This window comes from Gobio gobio (assembly GCF_949357685.1).
Source record: "Gobio gobio genome assembly, chromosome: 2".
Lineage (NCBI taxonomy): Eukaryota > Metazoa > Chordata > Actinopteri > Cypriniformes > Gobionidae > Gobio > Gobio gobio.
The window spans coordinates 68,030,277-68,057,348 of record NC_137098.1 but is presented as its reverse complement, the minus strand read 5'-3'; the positions used below and the strand labels follow the sequence as shown (position 1 = coordinate 68,057,348).

The following is a 27,072-nucleotide window of genomic DNA, read 5'->3' as shown; positions in this document are numbered from 1 at the left end:
CCTCCAGGAACCTGTCGGTAACCGTGGTGACAGCGTCACCGAACAGGCCCTCCGGAGACAACGGCGCATCAAGCAAAAAGCTCTTGTCCCTTTCCTTAATATCTGTAAGGTTTAGCCATAAATGCCTCTCCGTGGCCACTAGGGCTGCCATAGAACGGCCGACGCATCGAGCCGTCTCCTTGGTGGCACGGAGAGCGAGATCGGCAGTCGATCGAAGTTCATTAATAGTATCGACTCCGATCTCGTGGCTTTCCCCCAGGTCCCTTAGCAGATCAGCCTGATATGCCTGCACGATAGACATCGTGTGCAGACACGCGGCGGCTTGACCTGCTGCCGAGTATGCTTTGCCCACAAAAGATGATGTCACTTTAAGAGGCTTTGTGGGCAAAGACGGAGCCTTTACGGTCGACGCAGACTCGGGTGACAGATGGCTCGCAAGCGTCTGTTCAACCCGAGGCAGCTGACCATAACCGTGTCTCTTACACCCCGCGATATTACTATACACGGACGTTTGCGGGGTGAAAATGCGTGCAGACACGGGCCGCTTCCAAGACCTCGACACCTCGGTGTGGAGGTCCGGGAAAAACGGCAGACTCCTTCGGGGAGGCTGAACAGAGCGCGCGGGGAGAAAGCGCTCGTCGAGTCTGCTTTTTACAGCAGCTCGCTCATGATGTTCATGTGGCCAGTCAATGTGAAGTCTGGCCACCGCTCTGCTCAGCACCTCCATGAGCTCCTCACTTGCAGGGGAATGAAGTGACGAGTCTCCACCCCCTGCATCGATGCTACAGACATCAACCTCCTCGGAGGAAGATAGCTGCAGTATCGCGGCCGCTCCCCGGGCGGGAGAAGCCGCAGAGCGGGCTCCCGAACCCAGAGAGGCAGCGCTGGATCTGGCGGGTGAAGGAAGAGATAGGGCGGGGCCCGTCTCCATCCCCTCCGTCAGATCCTTTTGCGAACCCCACGACATGAGTCGCCGCTGAGCCTCAGCCGCAGCGGGACCCGTGCCGTGGGGAGCGTTAACCGGGACGCCCTCCTCGAAGAGCGCCCGGCGGGATCGCAGCACGCGAAGAGGCAGAGCCTCACAATGCTCGCAGCCGGCACCCTCGAGTGCCGACTGCGCGTGCTGCTCTCCCAAACAAACAACGCACATCAAGTGTGTATCCCCGCTCGGGATGTAGCGTGAGCAGGGAGGAACACACTGTCTGTAACGCTGTTCGCTCGTCATACTTTTTTTTCTCTTGTATCAATGTGGTGAATAGTGCAAACGTAACAAAACAGTCTGAACTCAGACACAACACAAAGACACTTGGACAGAATAACACAGAGCGCTTGTTGAAGGCAACAGAAGCTAACGGCGTGTGTTTGCTGGTGTGCTTTATAGCTTCCGGGTCTATGACGTCACCCGCCTATGACGTTCCGTCTCTCTATTGGACTGATGACATACGTGCTTCACGACGCAATCACGCAGGGGCGTTCCCAAAGCGGTGACGCAGCTCGAGTTCCCTTGAAGGGGAACTCAACTTTTTTCCCTTCCAAGTAAACTTCAAAGTGGCTGGATGAACCAGGGAGTGACGAACCTCACGGTCCCAGAGTAACTTCTTCGTTGCGGAGAATTTTTTCCTCATCATTGCTCTCTCCCTCGACATGTCCTCGAAGATGGAAAGCCTGCATTCCTCCCATTCAAATCCCCTGCTCTTTTTTGCTGCTGCCAGGACTTTCTCCCTCGCGGTATAACGTAGAAATTTCACCAGCACGACCCGAGGACGTTGATCATCATTAGGCTTTGGCCCAAGGCTCCGATGACTCCGCTCGATCTCGAACTCCGGCCCCGTTAACCCGAGCCCCTCTGACAGGATCTTTAGGACATACTCGTTCATTTTGCAGCCTGCTTCTTTCCCCTCTTTAAGGTCGATTACTTTGACGTTATTCCGCCTGCTGCGATTTTCTAGATCCTCAGCTTTATTCCAGAGTTCGTCCACAAGTTTCGCCATCCTCTCAGTATCATCAGTCAGGCGATTCGTTGAATCTTCCACGTGCGAGATGCGATTCTCGGCTTCGTTGAGTCTGGCCTGTACGGAACTAATCGCCTCTTTAAGCTCAGTAGTAGTCGCTTTAATAGTTATCACATCACTTGCTACCCCCTGCAAAGTAGCATTCATTTGACTAATTTCAGCGAAAAGATCTTTCCAGTTAGGGGTTTGACTGCTTGACTCTAGTGACAGGGAATCGTTAGCTTCTGGGATCGTTGTTTTCAGACGAGTTTGCACCCCTCGAAATGGTTGCTTGGTCGATGTCATTTTGTTGTTTGTCGGATGCTTCAGGTAAAAAGTAAGTTATCTATCGAAGTTTGATTAAATTTGCGAAGCAAATATATACTAACTAATGTAATTAATGGTGGGTCACAGAGCGCTGCTCTAGCGTGCTGCCACTTCCCAGCTTGCCATCACGTGACTCCAAAGAACACTCTCTTTATAATGTTTGGATCTGTCAATCACACGTCGCGAGTGTATCTGCACACTTGCCCAAACTGCCGTTATAATGAATGACGCTGTTATGCTGCAGAAGCTCTTACTGTATTCCTGTCGATGTCGTGTTTGCTGTTAGTTGTGGTGAAAGCATTTTGTGAGAGAAAATGCATTGCAATGATGAGATCACTGCATTCACGCGATCAACAGACTGTCTGTCTACTCAATGCTCATCACTGCAGCCTTTAATGTGATAAGAATAGATCATAAAATAATGCTATAATCAACACTTTCACGATTTGTTCATCTCAACGACTGTGATGGTACATTACATGTGTTACAAAGTTCATAGGATAAGGAGGAAGACAACAGGTCGCGTGACTGGGACTCGTGTTTATTCAGAACTCTCAGATACAAACTAAATAAGCTCTCACTCTCAACAACTCGGTACAATAAAACTTTCTCAACAATCTTTGTTCTCCAGCTCTTGTCTTTCTGGTCCACGAGTGCCCAGTCCGTCTCTCTGGCAGCACTCACAGACCTCGCTAAACCACGCCCCCTCTGCCACATAATCTAATTCTCATTTCAAATGCAAAGATGTCAGCCAATCACAACAGTGGGTGTTTTCACTGAAGTCTCACAGCAGACACGCCCCTTCAAACACCTCAGGAAACATTATAAAATAGAGAAAAAAATCCATGCCATGGGACCTTTAAAATACTACGCACATTTCAGAGATCCAAAATAGATTGAGGTGTCGGTTACAGTAGAACATTTTGTTGCGTCACTTCACGTGTGGACAGTCACAGCATCACTGAATTATATATAATGGGGTTTTCTTGGTGTGGTCTGATTAATGAAAAATTGGTATATTGTGAAAGCTGTCATGCCGACCTGGGAGCGCACCAGGCTTCCAAACAAGAGACTACCGGAGGAGGTGCTCTGAGTTCGGTCAGCCAATCACAGACAGGTCTGACTCGATTCAGCCAATCACAGACGTGTCTGACTCGCTTCAGTCAATCACAGATAGGTCTGACTTGCTTCAACCAATCACAGACAGGTCTGACTCACATCAGCCAATCACAGACAGGTCTGACTCACTTCAGCCAATCACAGACAGGTCTGACTCGCTTCAGCCAATCACAGACAGGTCTGACTCGCTTCAGCCAATCACAGACAGGTCTGACTCGCTTCAGCCAATAACAGACAGGTCTGACTCGCTTCAGCCAATCACAGACAGGTCTGACTCACTTCAGCCAATAACAGACAGGTCTGACTCGCTTCAGCCAATCACAGACAGGTCTGACTCGCTTCAGCCAATCACAGACAGGTCTGACTCGCTTCAGCCAATAACAGACAGGTCTGACTCGCTTCAGCCAATCACAGACAGGTCTGACTCGCTTCAGCCAATAACAGAGAGGTCTGACTCACTTCAGTCAAAAACAGACAGGTCTGACTCACTTCAGCCAATCACAGACAGGTCTGACTCGCTTCAGCCAATCACAGACAGGTCACTTCAGTGCCAAACCAATCAAAACTTCCAGATCAGATGGGGGCGGGGCAAACTATGCTTTGACATTCAATCACTGGCACTCGCGTTTTGAATCAGTATCGCTATTTCTCCAATGTTTCAATATTTTAGTGAATGTAAGTGTGAGCTATGATTTTATATTGTAATTTTGGCAGCTTCTGAAACCATTGATATGACCAGAGCACTGCAGCTGAAGTAAATGGGAAACTCGGCTCATTCAAGGATGCAGTTATTGCATGGGCGGAGCAGGAACAATGTAAGCGTCTAAAATACATGCACACAGTTCAGTTTAATGGCAAAGCTTGCCCTCTTTAACAATGCAATGAAACTAAATGTGTGAAGCAAACTTTGTATGAAGCTGAAATAACCTCAGTCGCTCTTGGCAACAGCGATAGCTTGTACGTTTGCTCAGGATAGTGTCAAATGCCAATTTATGACATTAATATCATGTTTTGCTGCAAAAGCACCATATATACGTGATTCTGAGATAACTATTGTGGTCCCTTGTGAGAATTCTATGACACAGGCTGTGTTGATTAGCATTGCAATAAAGATACATTCTATAAAGATAGATTCTTATGAATATACGCAATGTGGTTTGAAAATCACAGATATATCATCACAATCATGTGTTTATTGTCCTCATGTTTCATCAGAAACGTCTCTGCATGTTATTCAGCTGTATTCATATCTGATGTCCAGATAAGGGATTTCCTGAAACGTCATAAGTTTTATACTTCTAACTATTGCTACTATTATTAATACTTCTATTAAAATGTTCAATGAGCTGCGTCTCGTTTTGAATGCTGCGTCCTCTGGAGGTCATGTTTGTAGGCTGAATACATCATCAAGGATGTCTCAAGAAAATTTACCCTAATAAAATTGACTGTAATTTCCTGTGAGGTGTAAAATACTGTCATTTCGTTCTTTGCAATCTAATGGTTACTTTTCTTAAATGAGTTTGCCTCGATGGCGTGTGCAGCCTTTGAAATGAGACGTGCTATGAATCTCTCACTTGTTGACCGTCTGTGTGAGGGCGCTCTCTATGAAGGTAAATTGATGCCTTAAAGAATCGCAAGCGCAGGGTAAGATTTGTGAGTGTACATAAGATTGCAAGCGTAAATTAAATTTGAATGCGCAAGATAAGTTTTGTAAAGGTGTAAATTGCCTTTCAAGTGTAAGAAAAAAATATTTGCAGCATTTTACTGTTATTCGTAAGTGTAATTCATGTATTGTGAAACTGCAGCTTCATGTTAACGCAAAATAAACATGATCTGTATTCTTCTGACTTCCATTTTTCCGTGCTAAGACTTTTGACATGTTTCTTTCAACACAGTCTCACTCCCACTCGTCACATATTGACGCTTGGTCAGGACCCCTCGTCGTCACTTTTTTACGTACAGGGTACCCCTTGAAAGGCATTTTTCGACGTTAAGGGTACTGCAGTGATTCCAATGAGACACCTTTGGCGTCATACACAGACGTGTTGGGCATGTGAATGTTATCATGATGTAACTATTTATTGGGTTATAATTTTTCCATTATGACATGTTGGAGTATGATTCTCAATTTAATCAGCCAGCATTATTTTATTTACATTTATTGATTTGTATTTACGCTATTCAGACACGTTTGAAAGTAGCCCAACCCCGCCCCTTAACCTACCCATTTGCGTTATATGATATAAAACACAGAATATAACAGACAACATGCACACTTTATTGAAAAATGTCAAGTATTCCAACTGTTCCGAGGCCAAACGATTGATTTGTGTGAAGAAAAGACCCAAAAGCGATCTGCGTTTCCCTCCGCACCCCGGCGTCATATTGAAGACGCCACAGGTACGGCCATACCCCTCGGCGTCAGTCTATAGACGAACTGGGAACTCCATTGCTTTCAATGGGAAACCTTTGCCGGTATTCTATCGTATGAAATCTCGCTGAAGAAGTCTCATTCAGAATACATCGCGATGTTTGGCATCAGTGCACGTGGGCCACATGTTGGTGAGTAGCCATGAATATTTGATATAAAGTATTTTCTGTCGTTATTGATCAGATTATGTTCAGTCACTGCATTATATCTTTCATTTCCACTCAGGCTTCGCTTTTCTTTGCTTTCTAAATCAACACACCTTGCTAATAGGGCGATTAAACACTGTCACGTGACGTGCTATAGACCTTTTAAACAGTTATTCATATTTAATAATAACAACTAGTGTAGTTCCAACGTGGCATTTGTAGTAGAAGCACAATAAAAACAACCTTAGTTGTAATGTGATGATTGTTGTAAATAGACCGTATCCACAACACTTACCATGCTTTTTAATGCCTTTTAATGTAAAATCCAAATATTGTGATGTAAATAGTACTTTGTCCTGTATATAATGTATCTGTTATATATTATGACTTTTTCTCTTTTTTTTTTTTAACCTGAAACGACCAAAAGGGCCTTTCGGACTCAGTCAGCCCATTCTTGTTCATGGAAAAGTAATGGAGAAGACCAAAAGCAGCAACAGCAAATATTTGCAATGGTAAGTATGTGTTGGTTTGAACTCTTTATCAAGCATTTGTTGTTTCTTAAACATATTCTTACAAACCCCATGGCTCAATCAGTGAGAACATGTTCTCAAAGACTTAATAATTCACAAGATTTAACAAGCTGTCATTCATATGATACTCGTACATATTTGTACAAATACTCATACATAATCCTGCAGCTTTTACTCCGACTCCTGCCATTGGCTACAGCCTCAATTCCTGTACATATTTATCATGATTTTTGTAAATCAGTTGCGCCCCTTCTTGGAAAGCAGTCCCAGAAAGAAAATTTTATATTAGGTCCAATGTATTCTTTAAAATGATTACAAATTGGGCCATTGGGGAGGTCTCTTCACACCTCATGACCTACCTCTGTTTGCAAGAGCGGAAATGCTCACATAACATCAGATATTCAATTATTTTGTCATCAGTTGCACTGCTGATAACGTCCTGTTTGCATGTAAATAATTTACGTGATCAAAAGATCAAGTAAATAATCAACATTTTTAAACAAATTCATATGTGCTACTAAAAATATACTTTTAATAATGGAAATGCACACCTATCAGTGAACTTGTTTCATAAATGTATTTAACATTTAATTATGCAACACTTTTTAAAGAAAGAAACAGTTATGTATGAAATCACAACTTGCATGCAATGTAATGAAATTTCCTTTCTTTCTGTTTTGCAGGATTACTTGCAGATTACTTTTATGAGCCAACCCTCACAAGAGCTACTAGTTAGTTGTAGTGAATCTTGCCGTAATCAGGTAAATAATATTTTTAGTATATCAGTATTTACTCATGAAATGCTCCCCTGAATTGTATGTAAATTCATTTTATTGTAACTGTCTTAATGTATATGTTTCAAAAACAATAGTAATTGCACATAAAGTAAGTGAGACTTTCTTGTTTTACAGCAGAGAAGAAAGACCAGACCCTTATATCGAAGCAAGCTAATCGAATAAGTCCTTTGTTTAGGGTGAGGAAGGAACATGGCCATCTTGTGCCCAAAGACGACAGAAAAGTGCGCAAGTCCATTGGTATGTCTTGTATTGATGTATTGTCTTGCTTTAATATGTAGTACAGAATTTGATGTTGATCTCTCAAAGGACAGCTGTGATCATTCTTTCTATACTCTGATAAAATACACACCATTATTCATGTCTAAATCTTTTTATAACTCCTAAAATGAGCAAATTAGGTTCTGTATCTTGGATTTATCTAAAATGGTAAATATTTGTTTCCCTTTTTGATACAATTATTATTAAAATGATTGCCTTTTAGCCTAAAGGCTGGAACACTTTTGGCCTTCAATTCTTAAAAATGGCACCGTCTGTTTGTCTTAGATAAAAGCAGACATGTATTGAAGGGTTAAAAAAAGCATTTAGTTGGTATAAACTCCAGGTATTTCTCTATTGTTTTGTAGACCATGGGTGGTTCTGTGTAGCTTTGGAAGATAATGAGTTGTGGCATATATTAGGAATCAAATAGTAAATGTTCTTTGAATTATGTGAAATATCTGGTTAGTTTTTTGGCTTGAAACAAGGCTTTATACTCCACAGACTAAAACACATTGCATTTGTGTTTTAAGATGGATAGCAAGAGAAGGCACACACTTCAGAAGATTCTACAGGAAAAGACTAATGTGCAGCCAAGGAGTAATACAAGAGGCAAAAACTCCAGTCTCTGAGAACTATGCATGGCCATGGTAGCTTCATAAGCATGGTAAGTCTTGTGCCTCTGTACCTATTGTATTGCCTTATTTTAACAATTTAACATTGTGCAGGCTATCACAAGTGATGCTCTTGAAACAAGTGACAGAAGAGTATGTTGTCTTAAAAGAAATCTAGCATCACGGGCAAAGGCTAAGAAGAGACCATGCCTTTCTAAAATATATTTTTAAAGATCTGCTGTTTAAAAGGTTGCTGTTGATATGGGTAAAATATTTTTTGTCAGTACTTGGCTAATATAATGTGCTGCAATATTATATACATAATGCTTCAATGTGTATATTATATAATGTACTGACTGCGGCTTTGTAAATTTAAATTAGGAATGGGCAAATCTGGGCCTTTTGAAATGGAGAGTTTACCTCCAAGACTAATCGAGCATGCCTGGAATTTGTAACTAAAGTCTTCAGGTTTACTTATAGATAATTATAGGCAGGTGGGTTTGAGGTTGGAGCTAAATCTGCAGGACAATGGATGCTGAGGCCCAGAGTAGCCAACCACTGCTTAAATCATGCAGAACATATGCTAACCTGACTAAACTTAATTTGAATTGTGTTTTTTCTTTTACTTTTAGACCAGGACTGGAGAATGCCTGACAATGGGATGTTACAACTTCTTCCTCTGGTTGAGAAAAGGCTACACCACATCAGTGACCACATCATCTGTTTATCAGTTATACACTGTAGGGTACAAGTGGGCAAACTGTTTAGAAGAAGAAGAACAGGATAGAACATGAACATGATAGAGGGAAGAGCAAGAAACCAGTCTAGCTGTGATAATGAATCATTATTTTTCAACACAATATCAAATCTGTTTTCTGTATCATAGTTGACTGGATGGGATTCTGTGGCACTCATTTGTGTGGCTTCAGCAGCTGTGAATGGATTAATATGATGTTAATGTATTTTTGAAGACCCATTTTTATTTATCTTGAATCTAATTTTTCTTTATGCTACTGTATCAACTGTATACTGTATCCTCCAATAAAGAGTTGAGTGATAAAGTATGGTGAATATTGTGTATGGTGTTTTTAAAGTAAATACACATTTTATGAGTTGATTTAGGTTATCAAAGTAATTAACAATATTATTTTACTTGAAACATAAACATTTTTCATCTGGTTATATTATATTTGGTACAACAATGCACCAAAAAGTTGTATTTGCATGCTGTGACAATACGCCAGTTTTCAGTGAAATAAAGGGAAGGATTTCAAACACTTCAAGCTTAACTGACGATGATCCATGTTGATAAATCCGGTACATCTACTACTGCAATAAAAATTAAAGCATGCACATTACCGATGTCAGGTACGTGAAAATACATACAATTTTGGCAATGTCTCTTTTGTTATTTTACTTAATGGTGCATTGTCCTATATTTAATAATAATAGTGAAGTGTAAATCTAAATAGTTTTTGTTTACACTGGAAACTGGATAATGGCAAGTTGTTGTGGGTTCATCCATTATATTTATGGGTGTTTATCCATAAAAGAAAATAAATATTAATAATTATATTACATTTCTTTCAAATATTTCTGTATTTCATCAGATGGTCTCACAATACCCATCAAAACCTAATACAAGCATGATGTTAGAATAGAAAAGAGAAAATACTCTGATATTTAAATGTGACTCAAAGTTTGTTGTCCATGATGAGGAAAATAGATCTGTGTATGTTGTACTGCCCTTCTGCCCTCAGGGACCCAGTAGAGGCCCCTGGAAGGGCAAAAAAAAGCACATTTCAAATGGCTGTTACTCAAAGTCTGGTTAGCGTATCACAGAGAAAATTGGCAGGACAACTGCTTATGCTATGTTTACTAAATAATGTTGGGCACAGTTTTCAGACAGATATGGAAAGCTGGCATAAAGGTTTTCTAAAAGTGCTCACAGTAAAATATCAAATTTCAGCCTGCCCCTCATATATGTCATAAAGGTTTACACAATGAACATAATTAGATATCCAGTTGTCCATTAAAGATGTCATTTACTTAACATTTATTGTCTCATTATTAAACGTTTTAAACTACATTACCCATATACCTTTGTCAGTGTATCAATGCAATGGGAAACATGGCGCTGTAGTTCATTGAAGTGTGCAGAAATGCTTAGGGTTAGGGTTGGGATCTCGGTAAAGGAGTAATTTCTCACAACATAGCGACACTTTATAGTTAACTTAACGTATTACTAACGTAACAATAACACCAAAACATACTTTGTAACATGAAACGCCGTTTTATATCGGTTAAAAGATAGTCCAATCACAGCGAGTTCTGCGATAAAGTCCTAGCCAATGACAACGCAGCAGAACAGAGGCGTCACACTTACTTGTCCATTTATGGAAAATGATGACAGATCTCATCCGGTTCCAACTGAAGGGATATCCTTAAATATTTAATATTTAGGCTGCTAAATATTTATTTATTCTAATTAATTAATACAACTCACATTTTAAAACAAAAATCTCCTTTGTGTGGTTAAACTGATGCATAAATCTCTCTCTCTCTCTCTCTCTCTCTCTCTCTCTATATATATATATATATATGTGTGTGTGTGTGTGTGTGTGTGTGTATTTATATATATATATATATATATATATATATATATATATATATATATATATATATATATATATATATATATATATATATATATATATATATATATATATATATATATATATATATATATATATATATATATATATATATATATATAAATACACACACACACACACACACACATATATATATATATATATATATATAGAGAGAGAGAGAGAGAGAGAGAGAGAGAGAGAGAGAGAGAGAGAGAGAGAGAGAGAGAGAGAGAGAGAGAGAGAGAGAGAGAGTGTATATATTATATATATATATATATATATATATATATATATATATATATATATATATATATATATATATATTAGATCACTTCTTTATGCCATCGTTCACCATCTGAACTCTTGGAATTAAAATAAATGTAACAAAAGCATAATGAATGCACACAATTTTGTAAGCATATTCCAATATTTAATGTCAAACAGTTTAAATACAAATGTAGCGGCCAAACTACTGCACAACAGTATAAAATAACCATGCTGCGGTACAAATAAAAGAAATGAGGTTAAACTTTATCTGAAAATATATTGGTTTCTTGCCTTTAAGAAATAAATAGGCAAAAACATTAAGAACATTTTACATTCTCAACTTTAAAACTATATAAACTATATCCTTGTGATTATTGTTCACTTCTATTGTAACTAAATGAAAGGCCAATTCAAATAGTTAATGATTATTATAAATGTTAACCATTTTCAGTAAGAAAATGCTTTAATAAAATACATTCATGTTACATTTACATTAGCAAGGTAGTGATATAATGATATCATATATTTAGTTATGGTGGACATTTACTATAGTGAATACTATCCCACTGTAATAAAAGGTTTAATGAATACATATTGATTTCAAAAGGTGTTCACTCTCACTATCTTCATTTGTTCAAACAAACACTGTTATACAAATGCATATGCAAATATACAAATGCAGATATATACATTGGAATATAGCATCATGAAGTCGATGGCAATAAATATGTCCTTTACTAAAACTCCTGATGAGCACTGATGCTTTTTTGATAAAGGCATAAGCAGACATCAAGTACAGTTTATGAATATTGGTTCTGCATATATCGAAGAGATCATGAGGAGGAGTGGTACTCCACGTGAAGACTTAGAGAAACTGTGACATAGCAAAGGGTGCACCTCACTGGACATATCCTACGCATGCCCAAACAACAACACCCCAAAACAGTTATGAAGTGGACACCACCAGGAAGACGCAGGAGACAGGGAAGACCAAGGAAGACATGAGACAGATGTTTCGCGAAGACCTGAAGAATGCAGGTGTTCCATGAGAAGATGTGAAGAACGTGGCCACAGATCGAATATGTTGGAGGACACATGTTGCCCAGTGTGCCCAGGACAGGACATGATGATGATGTTGTTGTTGTCCCTTTACATAACTGTAGGATTTCCTTCTGTAAAAAGTGTTGCATAATTAAATGTTAAATACATTTATGAAACAAGTTCACTGATAGGTGTGCATTTCCATTATTAAAAGTATATTTTTAATAGCACATATGAATTTGTTTAAAAATGTTGATTATTCACTTAATCTTTTGATCACGTAAATTATTTACATGCAAACAGGACGTTATCAGCAGTGCAACTGACGACAAAATAATTGAATATCTGATGTTATGTGAGCATTTCCGCTCTTGCAAACAGAGGTAGGTCATGAGGTGTGAAGAGACCTCCCCAATGGCCCAATTTGTAATCATTTTAAAGAATACATTGGACCTAATATAAACTTTTCTTTCTGGGACTGCTTTCCAAGAAGGGGCGCAACTGATTTACAAAAATCATGATAAATATGTACAGGAATTGAGGCTGTAGCCAATGGCAGGATTCGGAGTAAAAGCTGCAGGATTATGTATGAGTATTTGTACAAATATGTACGAGTATCATATGAATTTGACAGTTTGTTAAATCTTGTGAATTATTAAGACTTTGAGAACATGTTCTCACTGATTGAGCCATGGGGTTTGTAAGAATATGTTTAAGAAATAACAAATGCTTGATAAAGAGTTCAAACCAACACATACTTACCATTGCAAATATTTGCTGTTGCTGCTTTCGGTCTTCTCTGTTACTTCTCCATGAACAAGAATGGGCTGACTGAGTCCTAAAGGCCCTTTTGGTCGTTTCAGGTAAAAAAAAAAAAAGAGAAAAAGTCATAATATAACAGATACATTATATACAGGACAAAGTACTATTTACATCAAAATATTTGGATTTTACATTAAAAGGCATTAAAAAGCATGGTAAGTGTTGTGGATACTGTCTATTTACAACAATCATCACATTACAACTAAGGTTGTTTTTATTGTGCTTCTACTACAAATGCCACGTTGAAACTACACTAGTTGTTATTATTAAATATGAATAACTGTTTAAAAGGTCTATAGCATGTCACGTGACAGTGTTTAATCGCCCTATTAGCAAGGTGTGTTGATTTAGAAAGCAAAGAAAAGCGAAGCCTGAGTGGAAATGAAAGATATAATGCAGTGACTGGACATAATCTGATCAATAACGACAGAAAATACTTTATATCAAATATTCATGGCTACTCACCAACATGTGGCCCACGTGCACTGATGCCAAACATCGCGATGTATTCTGAATGAGACTTCTTCAGCGAGATTTCATACCGATAGAATACCGGCAAAGGTTTCCCATTGAAAGCAATGGAGTTCCCAGTTCGTCTATAGACTGACGCCGAGGGGTATGGCCGTACCTGTGGCGTCTTCAATATGACGCCGGGGTGCGGAGGGAAACGCAGATCGCTTTTGGGTCTTTTCTTCACACAAATCAATCGTTTGGCCTCGGAACAGTTGGAATACTTGACATTTTTCAATAAAGTGTGCATGTTGTCTGTTATATTCTGTGTTTTATATCATATAACGCAAATGGGTAGGTTAAGGGGCGGGGTTGGGCTACTTTCAAACGTGTCTGAATAGCGTAAATACAAATCAATAAATGTAAATAAAATAATGCTGGCTGATTAAATTGAGAATCATACTCCAACATGTCATAATGGAAAAATTATAACCCAATAAATAGTTACATCATGATAACATTCACATGCCCAACACGTCTGTGTATGACGCCAAAGGTGTCTCATTGGAATCACTGCAGTACCCTTAACGTCGAAAAATGCCTTTCAAGGGGTACCCTGTACGTAAAAAAGTGACGACGAGGGGTCCTGACCAAGCGTCAATATGTGACGAGTGGGAGTGAGACTGTGTTGTTTCTTTCGCCAAGATACGGCCAAAATCATTGCACGACTGTGAACATTGATTTGCAAGCGAAAACATCAGAGTCAGGAACTGCCACTGCATGAAAAGTGGGATTTTCGTCAGTATGTGACACTGTAGATTGCCGTGAAACTTCAGGTTTACGACTGTGCACGGCAATTTGCAGGCAACACCGAAAACTGCCGGAAATTGTCGGAAATTGACGGAAATTGACGTGGGCCTTGCTTGGCAGTTTTCCCCCCATGACCCCCCCTCCCCTTAATTCTAGGGGAGGCTTTATCATGTAAATGAACATGCTGTGAGCTACACAAATGCAAATCAGAGTAGCAGCAGGGGGAGTTTTATCTAGGTTCTGAATTTTTTTGACTAAAACAAGTTTAAAGTTTAAGTTAAAATGTTAACTTAAATTTAAGTTAAATGTACTCGTTTTAGTACACATTACTAAATTTTTAGGGCAACCAGTTTGCTCCAATTTTTTAAGTAGATTCAACTTGTCCGGGCTCACAGTGTAGATTAATTACTCTGTATGTCATTAGCAATAACCAATGTTATGTAAAAAAAATAAAAAAAATACAGGACAGCAGTTCATGTCTTCAACCTTTAGAGAGGTTATGTGATGCAACAAGACAATGAACCAAAGCACACAAATAAATCAAGTAAAGCATACAGTTTACATACCAACATTAATTTTTCCACCCTGCACTGTGAATGATTTTTTAAATGGCTATTAATCATAAATGTGAAAAGTACAAGTTTGTGTGTTTATAGTTAAGTCAGATTGTGTTTTTCTGTAATTGTCATTTAAATTGAGCTCACACCACATTTTATGAATTATCAATGCAGATTTTCAAGAGGTGGTTTCCTGGACAGGGTTTAAATTATGCCAAAAGTAGGCCTTAATCTATTTAATCGTGAGTTAAAAAATTGTTGCCTGGAACAAAGATTAAGCACAGATTACTAACACCTGGACTATGAGTCCTGAACTAAAATAAACTGGATTCATTTACAGTTTTATCTAATTGCTTACACACAATTTCTGAAAATATGGCTCCATTTCTTGTAACTCTACACACAAAACATCAGACATCTCTTGCAAAAGCAACACTTTGTGCAAAACTATTTTAACTATTTCCAAAAATGTTGTTTTTGCATATATCTAACTACACAATGCACAACTGAGGAATTTACAGTTGAACTGAAATCAACTGAACTGAATCAACACTGAAGTCACTTGAGCTGAATATTGACACTATATTGGCCTGTTAGAGCCGGTTTACAGCAGAATTTGTTTTGAACTTGTTACTGAAGCTGCTATGAAACAATATATTTTGTTGTATGCATATTCTTTCTTTCTCAAACCTTAGTTTTGATTTCTAAGTGATCAATTTATGTATGTGTTTTCACACATGATCATTGGCTGTATGGGTCCTCAGTAAATGAATGTGGCATTTAAATGGCAAAAGTTATTCTTGTCTCTATAACTTATGGCTTCCTAAAGACACGTTTATGGGTAAATAAAATATTAATAATATAAATAAAATGAATATCAAAACATATTTTAAATATAATGAAGTCATTTTATTATAGCACTCATCAGATGTTCCTGGAAACAAAACAGAGACAGAACAGTATAAACAAACTATACAACAAACTAAACACCAAATTACAAAAACATTATTATGTGAAAGTGAATAAAGTGGTGTGTGTTTTCAGTTATAAATATGTGCTGTGTAAATTAGCCTATATATACTTTTAGAAATTATATATAGCCTAACTTTAAAAAACAAACAATAACCCATATAGATAAATTATAATAATTGTATAATATTAAGCATTTACTTAATATACATTGTAACATTAGGCTACTTTACTCTAGCACAGTAGTCAGTTAAGCAATTAATTAATATCTTATATTAATATGTATGTAGCCTAGGCTACATCTAAAGGTAAGTCTGCTTTAAAAAAAAAAATATTACACTTCGACATGTACAGAATGTGCGCGTTAAGAAACACGTTCAAATGTGTCTTCTTAACATGTTAAAACTGTGCGTGAAGCGGAAAACAGGGCGTGTTGAAGGTTGAAACGATCATAAGTCACGCGTTTCGTATAAAGAGATTTGGCCCCGGGCGCGTTCCATATCAGAGCCCTAGTCCAATGAGGTGCGAGGTCGAGGTCATGGCCATGACGCGTAGAAGACGAGCTTTAAAGTATTTTTTTATGTTTTTTGCTGCTTTCCTTTTTCGTGATCAACAATGACAGGACGCCGTCTTCAACTCAATCTCTGCATGGACGCGACGAACTTTTTGGACTCATTTTCAGGAGGCTGTCTTCGTCTTCATAACTCTGAGGCAAACTGCAGTCGCTATGAACCAGAGCATGGGTAATGTAACGTTACGATATAAAGAATATGCTTTTATTCAGCTGTATAAGGAAATGGATGCGTTAATAGATCCGAGCTTAAAACTGCACATTTTGTTTACACAGACTATCCTCGCCTCATACCGAAGCCGTGAGCGTGAGCTCTTATCTGCTTGGAGCGATTTCCCCGAGTCCAGATTTAACCGCTGATCATGACGAAATTGTGTGTAAGTAACTTCTAATGTGTTTCTCATTCCTTGTTTAATTTTACCGTGACTGTTTTTATTAATACCAGTCTCATGTAATTGTTTTCCAGCTGCCTGTAAGACGTATTATGAATCGACACGCCGGAGCTTCAGATACAAACAACCTGAAACTGCGAAGTTTAGCTCGGAGTCGATCAAGAAGAAAAAGGGTAAGATTTATTATATTAGATCCGTTTTTTGTCAATGTGAGTATTTTTCAGGTTGCTTATTGTCTTTATGGATTGTATTACAGTTGCTGGAAGCGAGAGTGTGCTGGATGAGGTGGACGTTTGGAAGTCCGCGACCATTGAACTCATGTCTGACGAGGAAGACGGCTTTGTTGACGGGGTGTCTGGATGGATTGTGCGGCCACCGCCCTCTCGCAGCCTGGAGCTCGACGAACTTTACATTACATTACGAGACATTACTGCTGCACTGTACATAGTTGTGTGTTTAACAATAAAGCTCTTTCTTTGAGTAAACCGCTGTGTTTTATAAATTAAGCCCTTTCTTTGAATGAACAGCTGTATGCTTATAAATGAAGCCCCTTGTTTGAATAAACGGCACGGTCCGTATAATTTGCCCATATATTCCTTGATGGTATGAATACTTAGCACAATTTAAGGGTAGCATAGCACAATAACATTAATATTAAACAAATTATTACAACATAAATTATATATTTATTATTATTATTGGGGTTTACATTTATAATGAGCCAGGGGGACCAATAATGATTGGTTTGCAGTGATCTGCCAACCAATCACGAGGGATTTTTCTTTTTTAAATGTAGTGGCTTCAGCCAATAGTGAGTGAGTAAATTCAAGTCTGGCCGTTGACTCTCTGGTTTCGCTGCTATTCATATGCAAATTAGAGGCGTCGCACCTCCGCGCGGTCTCTCAGCGGGGGGGGCTCTCCACCTACGTCATGGTTCGTTTACGACAATTTGTGGCACAGGCGAACGCAACGTTCGCTGCCTCTAAATTGTCGAAAGCTGCCGAAAATTAGGGAGATTTCCAGGAGTATACAGGCGTTTATGGGGTCGAAAATCCCACTTTTCATGCAGTGTGCAAACCAGATTGACCGTGTAAAACCAAACTTTGTGTAAAAAATATAAACTGCTGCAAATGCCTAAATGACTTGTTGTGAACGTAGGGCAAAAAAGTTCCCCAAAGAAACCGATTTGTACAGTTCCGTCTTTCTTTTAGCTGCGCTTAAAGTTTTGGCACGATTCTCTCACTCGCTCAGTTTTGCGAGCTCGAGGAGGAAGGCGGGTCCACCTTCTTCTGTAGCCAATCACAAGAGCTGCTCGCTGACTCTAGATTTATCCTTATCCTTGGTCTTAATTTTTCTCTACTGGTCCTGGGTCCTAAACTGTTACCCCAACAATACATTATGATATTTGGAAATTAAAGATAAACATGTTTAAACACGCAACTGCTCGTCGTCAAACATTTCAAAAACATTTCCTGAAAGATTCACGTCTCTGTCTCCTCAGTGCCATCACAAGCCCCTTCCGGCAACTCCTAACCACTTGAGAGACCTCTCGAGCTGTCGTGAATAACTGGGAGAGTAAGAGTGAGTCTTAGCTTCAAGACATTTGATAACTTGCTTTTATACTTAAGTTTGAAAGTAGGAGTGAATGTCATGAATTCTCAGCACTTCAGACTAAAATGGCACTTTGAGAAGCTTGATAAATACAGGCCTAGACCTTCAGACTGACGACAGAATTGTGAAAGCTGTGGTTATTCTGCTGGACACGCATGTGAACTGACATCATTCAACACTAAACATGAAGCTGAGACCAACTGGTTAAAAATAACTGAAAAGAGTTTCAGAAAAGAGACGTTAGTTCTGAGAATAGCTCAAGCATCATTTGTTGGTTTGATAAACTGTGTGTCCATGACAATGACATTAAAGTGTCCAAATACTTTTTGTAATAATTTTTCAATAAGAGGTTGAGAGAGAATGAGAAGTGATAGAGAAGCTGCTTGTGTGTTTGGTCACTGTTCTCAAGCTCTCTGAGCCTCTGATGGAGAGTTTATTTAAAGATACAGCATCATTCAACACTAACTCATATCAACACAAACACATCGGATTCATCTCAACTACTTGACAAGAGAAGAAACACTATTACAACAAAAACTAGCAAAAATAACACAATAAGCAGTGAGACTGTGGGTTCATAGACTCTCCTTCACAACAATCATTTGTTTATCTTGTCTTCAACTGAATACAGTGTATTAAAAAGAGAAAACTAAAAAGAAGATATGACAGAATATGATCAAATACTCACAGATGAGAGGCAGTGCACCGGAGCCCATACTGTCACATCAATCGACTGTTTTCTGTGTGCTAAAACAGACACTTCCTGTGTTTGAAGAAGAGATGAGGGAGGAGGAGACACAACTCTACAGAAATAAACGCAGGAACAAAAGAGAGATCCAGGTGAAGATATTTCAGTTGTTCCAGCTCTGTTCATCTTCTTCCAGAGAAGTGATCGTGTGATCGTTCTCACACTGTTATTTTGATCGTTCACACACTCCACACAGAAGACAGACAGAGATTAGACAGTGAAATCACCACGTGACGTCTAATGTGTGTCTAATGTAAGGCCCGCTCTACATCAGCTAATGAAATATACAGACTTTATCATACATTGTAAGTTTCGCTTCCTAAAAACTAAAATGTTAATACTATGGTTTTTAAGGTAAAGCGCTGCAGTTTTTTTAAATAATGTTTTATAAACATAGTTCGGGAGGAGCACGTTCAGATAATTGACACAGGTGGAGAGCACTCAGCTAATCAACAGTAAGAGGTATATATACACGCAGCAGTCTTACCTCCATTCATTGACAGTTTTCTAGCATCCCTCCACCACCCCTTCTCCACACTTTTATTTTATCAGCCACTTACATATACGGGGGGTACTCTGGGTTCGGGCCAAATTCCGAGCTCGAAGCCCTCCCCCCGGACAGCACGCCAAATACGCAGTTAAATTACTCTCCATAAATTATATGTAAGTGTGAACTCGTGAAGTACTTATTATTGTTTTATTTTTTATAGAAACAGGAGCGCACAGGAGAAATTCTCATGAAAAATCTCCACCTAATTCACAACATGTTCGTCCGCACATGAATTTGTTCGTAACATCGTTCTGATGTTTGTGAATTTGGGAGATTCTTAATCAAGTGGTACTCACTCCAGAGTCAAATGAGTTCCAGCTCCTCCTCTCTGGACGTCTAATGGCTTCTAGCTTCACCCATTAGGCCCAAATTACATTTGGTCCTCATTGCTGGATGTCAAGTGAGGAGGAGCTAGATGTAAGCCCCACCCATTTGATCTGCAGTGAGCAGCTTCTCTTCTAAATGACCGTCGTGCACGAGGTTAGTCATTTATGTAAAATGCCCAAACTTTCCTTACAGCCTTTCACTCTCGTCAAACTTGCTGCTGTTTGATGACGCACTCTCGCCCGATCCTCGAGCAATGCCAAGTGTGCCCTTGTCACCAGGTCTCACGATAAACAGCTTTTATAAACACCATCAATCAATAATCAAGTTGGGGAAACTCAGTGCAGGGAAGGAGGCGACCCCTGGTCCATTTACTGTGATGAACAGCAGGTTATTCAGTGTGCAGACGTTCATTCTGTTCCTACTTTCTGTGAGAATATCATGGCACTGAATCCTCTTTAACACTCGGCTGTTGACACTGGAAGCGTGGAGACAATAGTGAGCACTTTGAGCAGATTCTCTCCTGTGACACCACGACACTTAAACTCATGGAAGTCCTTGAGGAGTATGGAACTGTTGTGGCCTCAACACAGAGCGTCTTGTGTATTGTGAGAAGTTTTTCATCCCCGTATAGGATGTGCTCTTTGTCATCCAGCCTGTGCTCAATATTGTCTGCAGGGAAATGGAAAATCCTCTGCCTTGTGATGGTCTCAGTCACTCAGTTGAGACACACTTACATCCTTGTACGTGTGGGAACTTTCAAATTTATTTTTCATGCATCCATGGGCGTGGTAGTGGGGGGAAAAGTGGAGAGGGCCCTTTGAAAAGTCTGGAATATATTTTAACATGGAACATGGGGGCCCATCAGGACTGCCTATGCATAGGGCCCAGGATTTTGTGCTACACCCCTGCATGCATCTTGCATTCACACCATTGGCTTAGAGACCGCAGTGTTATCAGTGCAACGCCCACCTCAGAATTAGCATCTGTGGCATCTCTCCTCTGAAGAAAGAGGAATAAGGCCTGCAGGGTCTCTAGCGCATCTTTTACTAATGACATCTCCAACAAAAAGTCTTCACTCAAATCTCTGAAGAGTTTGACCAATGCTGGATAGCTTTCCAAAAGAGCCGTCATAGACGTGCAGGATGAAGACAGTCAGCGCACGCCAAACACTCTTCCTATCCTGCGAGCCCCCAAATCAGAAGCCACAGGCTCAAGCTCGCTCTCTCATATTTTTGGGGCCTTGTAGAGAAAAAGGAGTACAGAGAGTCAATGAACATCTGCAAATGACTCGCCTCTGTAATATGTTTTACAGCAACATGGTCCGCAAGTTCTAACTTTGTGTGATTCTTACAGTGAATGAGGGTTAATCTGTGGCCGCTGCTCTGTATCGGCCCATCAGTTGAAAAGACAACAAGCCGCGAGCGCAACATGTCCTTCAAGATGCCCTGCGCTTCAAGACTTCGTAGCAGGAGGTCACAGATTGCTGTCCCAGTGCATGACTGCAGTTCAACCAGTTGAAAGAAGTTGCAGATCTCACCTTCATAATTCTAGTGCAGATGATCAGGCATCAAGACAAGCCTCATCAGAATGAAGCATGTTTCCCAGGTGTTGGCAGATCATAGGCTTTATGCATGCAATTCTCAGACGCTTTTAAACTCGTCTCATTGTGTGTTCATTGTTCGTCCCATCATGGGAGTTTCCCTCAGGATGGGAGTTGCCTTCTCTCCTGAAAACAGAAGCTCCTGCAGTGTCAGCTGTCATTCTCAGAAGTTTCCAGGATTTTGTTTAGATGGTCCTGTATAATATAAAATATGCTGATAAAGTGATTTTAGGTCTTTTCATTTTTAAATGCTTTGACTAGCTGTGTTTTTCATGCTAAAATTGACAGTTAGTTGAGGCTTGCTGACATACGTGTTGGAAAATAAGTTCTGGATGGAAGGCTATTGGAACAGGATCATCACGCGGCCGCAGCCGAGACGCGATGTCACATGAGCGAGACACGAGCAAGAGCGCTGACAGTAAAGCCCACTTCTGGTTTTATTGTTTGCACAAACAGCGTTTCACTTAATTATATTTTTAAATAATGATTGTTGAGCAATTTTATATCATTAATCCTTATGAGGCGCATGAAAAAAAATAATAGAGCAGAGGCAGGGGCATATAGACTAGAGGTGGGGAAATCCATCCCAGCAAATTTCCCTGAATAATAATAAACAAATAAAATCCAGGATATATTATCAGTGACCCCCAAGCTCGCAAAAAATAGGCATATTTGTTTTTCTCCCAAGACCCAAAATACAAATTCATAGAGGGTGAATGCACTTTGCATTGAGGCAATTGAACACCCGTGAAATTGATAAAACTAGGTCTACATTATAGAAAACGGCAAAGTTCAGCGTCCGCAGCTCCGACAGACTGTGATGCTTGCGTGCTCGTAGATCGGTGGACACTGATTGGCTGCTGTGCGTCGATCAATCTCGGCAAAATAATCAAATATAATCAGAAGGCATATTATTCTAACAAGTAATGACATTTTTAATAAGGCCTACAGACGCTCTCGTCATATTCTCAGTACAAGCAGCTGCTAAAGTTAGCAATGCACAAACAATAACACGTCTTCAGTGATGATGAAGCGTCTGAACATGTCATTGAGCGGTTTTGCTGTAACTCGGAATTTTCATTTCTTCACCCACAGCCTCTGAGAAGTTAGACCCAATATATAAGAACGGCTGCTTTTAGAAACAACCCACAAAATACTGTGACTTTCACTACGAGTTCCTGCTAAACTCCTGAGAGGAGCATCTGCAGACTCACTGACTGTGAACAATGAGGACATTTATATCATTTTAAGAGCTGCCCGCGTTCTTATCCTTTATACGGTTATTAAACAACCCAATGAAAATAACTAACTTCATTTAACTTCAAAATAACTTCATTTAACTTCAAAATAACTTCATTTAACTTCAAAATAACTTCATTTGTACCTTTTGTTACAAATGAAAGCAAATTATTATTGGGCCTGGTATGTTCATATTTTGCAAATACATTTGGACATTATTATTGATGTGAGAATGTTGATATGTTTTGATGAAGTCTGAAGTATTTCTATGTACGTTTATAACAGTAAACTGAAACAATAGTCAGGTTAATTATCTCCAAACCCAGTTATTTAACTTTTTATCAGACAGTATTATTATTATTATTATTATTATTATTATTATCATCATCATCATCATCATCATCCATAAAGCCACACATTAAAATAAAGCCTAGCGGCATTAAATGACACTACAACATGACGTGTTTGAGTGTCGTCAGTCGCAGAAAGGGGGTTGGGTTTAGAGGGAAGTTCACTGATTGGCTGGAAATGTTTTCAGAATTCAACCAATAGGAGACTGGTACGCTTTCATTTATAAGCCACCTCAGACGGGAATCATCATAGTATTTTTTTTTTTTTTTTTTATGATAAGCGGCACAAGTTTTACTCCGCGATGAGTGGACGAGGAAAAACCGGTGGAAAGGCTCGCGCTAAGGCCAAGAGTCGCTCCTCCAGTAGAGGTGTGCGATACCGCTAGATTTGGTATCGATCCGATACCAAGTAAATACAGGGCCAGTATCGCCGATACCGATACCAATATCGATACTTTTTAATAATTAAGGTGGATGCGTCCTCAACCTAAATCTAAATGAATTTTCATGACTTTTAATTTGTTTTTGTGATTTGCATTTTGGGTTATTAATCAGTACTACAAAAGCTTTTGTTCAGAAACAACTTTTGGTTACTTCTGTTTTATTTAAATAAACAAAGTTACAAAATGATTACTTCACAAATATAAAAAATGTAAAAACAAAATCTCTTTTCAAGTAGCATGTGAACAAAAAATGTTTCTCCTCTTTAGTGCACTTCTTTTCAGGATTTTTTTCTTAAATAAACAAAGTCACAAAGTTTTACATACAACGCTCCTCTTTCTCTCTGCTGCCATTCTCCGCCTCTGACTGACTGCTGAAATGCGCGGCTGAGCGGCGCGCGCGCCTGACTGCTGGTGGTAGCGCTAGTGGTGAGTCACGTGACGGTACAACACAGGAGAGGGGGAGGAGAGCAGTGTCGAGCACGAGCAGCACTCTTGAGAGCTTGCTCTGCTCTGCGACAGCAGCAGCATTTTGACAAACACGGCCAGGTCGCAAAACGAGAGAAACTGAAACTTAAGTATCGATATTTTCACGTTGGTATCGATCAATATCGATACCAACGTTGGTATCGATATTATCGATATTCGTATCGATCTGCCCACCTCTATCCTCCAGGGCGGGACTGCAGTTCCCCGTCGGCCGTGTCCACAGGCTTCTCCGCAAAGGCAACTATGCCCAGCGCGTCGGTGCCGGTGCTCCGGTTTATTTGGCCGCTGTGCTCGAGTATCTCACCGCTGAGATCCTGGAGTTGGCTGGAAACGCCGCTCGGGACAACAAGAAGACCCGCATCATTCCTCGGCACCTGCAGCTGGCGGTGCGCAATGACGAGGAGCTGAACAAGCTTCTGGGTGGCGTGACCATCGCTCAGGGCGGTGTGCTGCCCAACATTCAGGCCGTGCTGCTGCCCAAGAAGACAGAGAAGCCCGCCAAATCCAAATAAACACACTAAAGTCTGCTTTAGTGACCCAAAGGCTCTTTTAAGAGCCACACAATTTATCCCTGAGAGAGTGATATCTTTATCATATCTTTATTTACTCAATCTTTATTTGAACATTTACACAAACACCAAAGGCTCTTTTAAAGAGACCCGTAAGCCTCGATGTCTCTGAAAGACCATTTCCTGAAAACAAAAAAGATGTAAATGTCACAGATGTTACCGGAATAATTTTTGTTTTTTTTTCTCTAATATTCTAAAAGAAAAACAACGGATATGTTATATAATTATCATTATTAAACCCCTATTTATTTCCACTATCAAGAATCAAAAGTCTAAACACAGCTTGGAAATGGGTGACGTCAACTAGATCCGCCCGTGGTTGTGGTTTCAATCAGGTCCGCTAGCAGACTATAAACTCACACTAAGAACAAGTTTCTAGTTCTTGAATTAAGCCTTTTTGTAATTTAAAGTAATGATGGTGTTTGCTTAAGGGATTTCTTAAGCATCATAAAATAAGGGAAGTTTATTTCGGCCAGTGTTTAATAATGCAGTTTAATAAGTGTCCAGTGGGGTTTCTCCTGTTCTATGTTGTAAGAGATTTAAAGAAGCATGACCTATTCTAAGACGCGTAATTATCATTTCTTCCTTTGGATTTTCATACTCATAGTGTCATCTGTCCCAGTGTTCTTGCCATATTTTGTTTATATGTACCTTAATACCAAAGAGCGCTGACACCTAAAAATATAAAATATAGACACCTCAGCTTATGTAGTCAAAGAACTCTGACATTATTCACAATATTTCTTCACTTGTTCATTCCGAAAAATTCGGGAAAATGAAACAAAGGAGCGGAGTCGGATGTGGGGGATGGTAGTTGTCGGTGGGCGTGATTAACATTTGAAAGCTTCTGATTGGCTCCCATACAAGTCACGGAACGTTTAATGTGGCCAATGAAATCATTCTCTGGGTGAAGACTCCCAATCACAGAGGCCGTTCTTCTCTTCTGATATTAGCATAGGGCAGAGCATAAAGACCCGCTTGTAGTAACTCAGCTTTATTGCTCTTTGAGTGTCTCTGAGTGAATCTTCATCATGCCTGAACCAGCGAAGTCCGCCCCCAAGAAGGGCTCGAAGAAGGCCGTCACTAAAACCGCCGGCAAGGGCGGAAAGAAGCGCAAGAGGTCCAGGAAGGAGAGCTACGCGATCTACGTGTACAAAGTCCTGAAGCAGGTTCATCCCGACACCGGCATCTCCTCCAAGGCGATGGGAATCATGAACTCTTTCGTCAACGACATCTTCGAGCGCATCGCCGGTGAAGCGTCTCGTCTCGCTCACTACAACAAGCGCTCCACCATCACATCGAGAGAGATCCAGACCGCCGTGCGTCTGCTGCTGCCCGGGGAGCTGGCCAAACACGCCGTGTCTGAGGGCACAAAGGCGGTCACCAAATACACCAGCTCAAAGTAAAGCCGCTCATCTCATCACACACAAAGGCTCTTTTAAGAGCCACACATAACGTCTTTAAAAAAGAGTTTCTATCTTACAATCACAAACATACTGTATTATCATATCTTCAGCGTTTAATGTCTGTTAGATGGACGGGAATATATGTTTATCAGGACTGTGACGAGAGGAATCCTGGAAAAGAAAGTAATTTTAAGGAACGTTTGACTGATTACTTGGGAAAATCCCAGCTAAAACCGCATAAATTAGTGACCTATTCATTCTCTATAACTTGTCTTTGGTCTTCAGTAAATGTAGTTTTGAAACATAAACCATTTTGAACATTTAGCTTTGAATATTGTTTCCAGCTCTTTGTTTTACAGCAGCAGAAACTCTTGTGATTCTCGTCTGATTCTGAAGCTGATCCATCAGTTCCTGAAACTCAACACTAAACAAACGTCTAAAAGCCCCGACCATGATGTTCATGAACCTTATAGTTTATATGATTACTGTTAATATGAAATCGATTAGCTTTTGTCATGTTTATTTTCCTTCAGACATGTACAGGTCATTAAAAACCGCTTGATTATTCTGACATTTCATATAAAGTCGAGTGACTGAAAAACAAAGTTCTTCCACATGGTGTTGAAAAAGATATTTACATTTTAACCCTTTGTGGTTTATTTGAACATGATCAGTGTTTGTGTGAAATATATCCATTAAATGATTTAATATAATTTACTGATTCTAGTCTGATCAGAGGTAAGTTTTGCTGATTCAACTCTTTCTTTGAGTCTTGTCATATTTCTAGAAGAGTTGAAGTTCTGCTCAATGAACCTGCAATTCTTCACATTAAATACAGTTTCACTATATCAGATATTAGTGACGTCTGTCTCAGCTTTTACTGACAATCAAGTTCATGAGAATCATCTGAAGTCTCATCACTGTCAGTGAAACACATTTCTCTCTCATAGGCCGGTTATAAACTGCTGTCAAATAGATTATTATTGAATAGATTTGA

The 27,072-nt window shown here is 39.6% G+C and overlaps 1 protein-coding gene and 1 pseudogene across 2 annotated transcripts; both read left to right on the top strand.

Annotated features, from left to right (window-relative positions):
- The first annotated feature begins 23,473 nt into the window (after window positions 1-23,473).
- Window positions 23,474-24,612, top strand: LOC307141119 (histone H2A-like; annotated as a pseudogene). The gene is made up of 2 exons: window positions 23,474-23,534; window positions 24,288-24,612. The product of its transcript is annotated as a histone H2A-like (transcript).
- Window positions 24,613-25,671: 1,059 nt separating this feature from the next.
- On the top strand, window positions 25,672-26,638 carry LOC307117899 (histone H2B-like). Its single transcript, XM_079803133.1, has one exon. It carries the CDS (start codon window positions 25,701-25,703, stop codon window positions 26,073-26,075), a length of 375 nt encoding a protein of 124 aa, XP_079659259.1. The 5' UTR covers window positions 25,672-25,700; the 3' UTR covers window positions 26,076-26,638.
- The last annotated feature ends 434 nt before the right edge of the window (window positions 26,639-27,072 follow it).